At 37.9% G+C, this 2,500-nt stretch overlaps 1 protein-coding gene across 3 annotated transcripts in view; it reads left to right on the forward strand.

Moving 5' to 3' along the window:
- Positions 1-2,500, forward strand: part of LOC144976822 (putative inorganic phosphate cotransporter) — a 64,138-nt gene that overhangs the window by 24,440 nt on the left and 37,198 nt on the right. For all 3 annotated transcript variants that reach the window (XM_078921305.1, XM_078921303.1, XM_078921302.1), the window contains exon 5: positions 1,588-1,717. In XM_078921305.1, coding sequence (XP_078777431.1) covers positions 1,588-1,717 — 130 coding nt within the window. The remainder of the gene's footprint in view (positions 1-1,587; positions 1,718-2,500) is intronic.

The following is a 2,500-nucleotide window of genomic DNA, read 5'->3' on the forward strand; positions in this document are numbered from 1 at the left end:
ACCCATTTTACACCTGAAGTACGGTGGGAGAATGTGAGTAAAGAGCCTTTTCCAAGGACTCAACTATGCGTCGAGCGAGGCTAGAAACCAGGACCTTCCGATTAGAAAGTGGGTGTCATACCTCTAGACCACAGAGCCGCACATTCTATAACATACGCTAAACGACGGAAATGCACTTTTTGTTTTAACATTAATTATCCTACAGTTCATTAAAGTACATTTCGTACCGTTGTCATATCTCTGAAAACAATAATTTCTACCTGCAGACATGGCCAACTGGAAGCAGAAATCGTGATGTCAAATCGTCCTTTCTTCCGGTTCGAAACTCCCTGGAATTGTGTAACCAGTCCTCTGGAGGACTAACAATGAATTGATAGTATGTGCTTGGCTAAGAAGCTCACAACATTGCCATCCGGAAGTATAATAGACCAACACACAAAACTATGAGTAACCTTGAATGTTTATAGTCTGGTTAATACATTTTAGTGAGAGTTACTCATGACCGCGGATGGCAAAAAACAAAAAAAAAAAAAAAAAACAATAACAAATTAGCAATGACTATGAAAAATGTTTTTTTCTCTTTTTGAGGAAAAATTTTGTCTAAAATCAAAGCCCTATCTCCACTGAGTAAAAATGTTTTTGAGTTTTGAAAATCCATTCATAAATAAACAAGTTATGCAGTTCCAAAGGTGTCATTTATTTGGATGACCCGCAAAGAGGAAAAAAACGCGAAAATATGGGACGCTTTTTCGGCATTTTTTTTTCGACCTTTGGTTGTATCTTGCGTAATAAGTGGATTAAAAGATTGAAACTTGAAGAGCAAATTAGGATGGTGTTTTGTAAAATACAGGAAAAGTACTCGTCATATTCATATGAAATTTTACAACCAAAAAGAAGAAATGTTCATGTATTACCTTGTCAGCGACAAAACCTCCACACCCGGTAGTTTTAGAAATATTTTACTCCAAAGAGTAAAAATCTATTTTTAACGGTCTTCTGGTAATTGCACGAGTTTTGTCGCTTGACATAATCTAAAATGACATTTTTTCTAACTGTGTGCCAACTTTCAGTTATATTCATCGATAAACAGCGTCGTAATTAATTTTTTAAAATAGCATATACGAAACGGCTTCGTCCCATATTTTGACGCGAATTCGGGCACTTCGTGAGCGAAAAAGAGGCCCAAAGATTTGTGCGGGATAGTCATTGCTAAACAAAGGCATGAGTGACGTCATCTTCGTTCTATCTATAAATTACATATTGAATCGTAAAGTGGCATAACTTTTAGTAGCAGGATGTATTGGCACATTCTTTTGATTCCTGGACGTAAAAGAGCGAGGATGAATAATCTTGATTAACTACCAGTATTAATCTAGACCAGAAAATAAGATTCCATGAAGAAGATCAGATGAACAATGTGTGATCCAGGTCTTCGGAAGACTGCTTTTATACTTCCAAAGAGATTGGAACCTGTATTTTGACATCACATCATTGCTCCCTATTGGAATAATATGGGAAAATATAATTTGAAAGGAACTCAATCTAATCATGCAATAATGAACACCATGTTTGTTTGTCTATCCGCAGACTAGGACCCAAGAGCAGCTTAGTGTTTGGCCTCTTAGCCACGGGTATTCTCCACATCCTGAGCATCCCGGTTGCCCGATGGAATCTGGCAGTTTTGTTTGCGGTCAGGGGACTAGCTGGACTTGCTTGTGTAAGGAGGCCGTTACAAACATACATCTCTCTCTCTCTCTCTCTCTCTCTCTCTCTCTCTCTCTCTCTCTCTCTCTCTCTCTCTCTCTCTTTCTCTCTCTCTCTCTCTTCTCTTCTCTTTCTTTCATTCTTTCTCCCTCTCTTTCTTTCTCCCTATGTGTGCCTATATATATATATATATATATATATATATATATGTGTGTGTGTGTGTGTGTGTGTGTGTGTGTGTGTGTAACAACTGACTTAGGGCGCCTCTTTGATGACCTAAGTCATAATAAAACACCTTTGTTGACTTAGCTGGCCCATAAATCGGATGACCTAACTTTTTCTCTCATGCTTTCTTAATAGCTAATGCGATCTGTGTTCCAAATTGTTAGAATGGAGTGTGCAAACTGTTGTTATGAAAAGTCGATACGGCCCTAAATTTAGGATTACAAGATATATTTGTGTACAAAATTTGAAGAGTTAGGTCATCCAGTGCAATTTCATTATAGAGGTACCCCAGATGTATATGTGTAATTTCTATCTAGATACGAGGATTGTTTTCATGAAAAACACAGGGTATTCTTAAATCTTTGGTTACTTTCACTTTCGATATATGACAAAAATCGCAACCAAAAGATGTGCAGGAGTTTGGAATGAGAAATCGTGTCTCAATTGTGCGATCTGGAAAGATATACATCTATTTTTAGAGCTGCTGTGGTCCCACCCTAAAAAAAAGGAGAGCTAACGCTACTAGAAGGGACAACTCGCCGTTCCCGTGGCACATACCACACTTGCCTAG

This window comes from Berghia stephanieae, chromosome 7 (genome assembly GCF_034508935.2).
Source record: "Berghia stephanieae isolate SIO BIC M18660-M18661 chromosome 7, UCSD_Bste_1.3, whole genome shotgun sequence".
Lineage (NCBI taxonomy): Eukaryota > Metazoa > Mollusca > Gastropoda > Nudibranchia > Aeolidiidae > Berghia > Berghia stephanieae.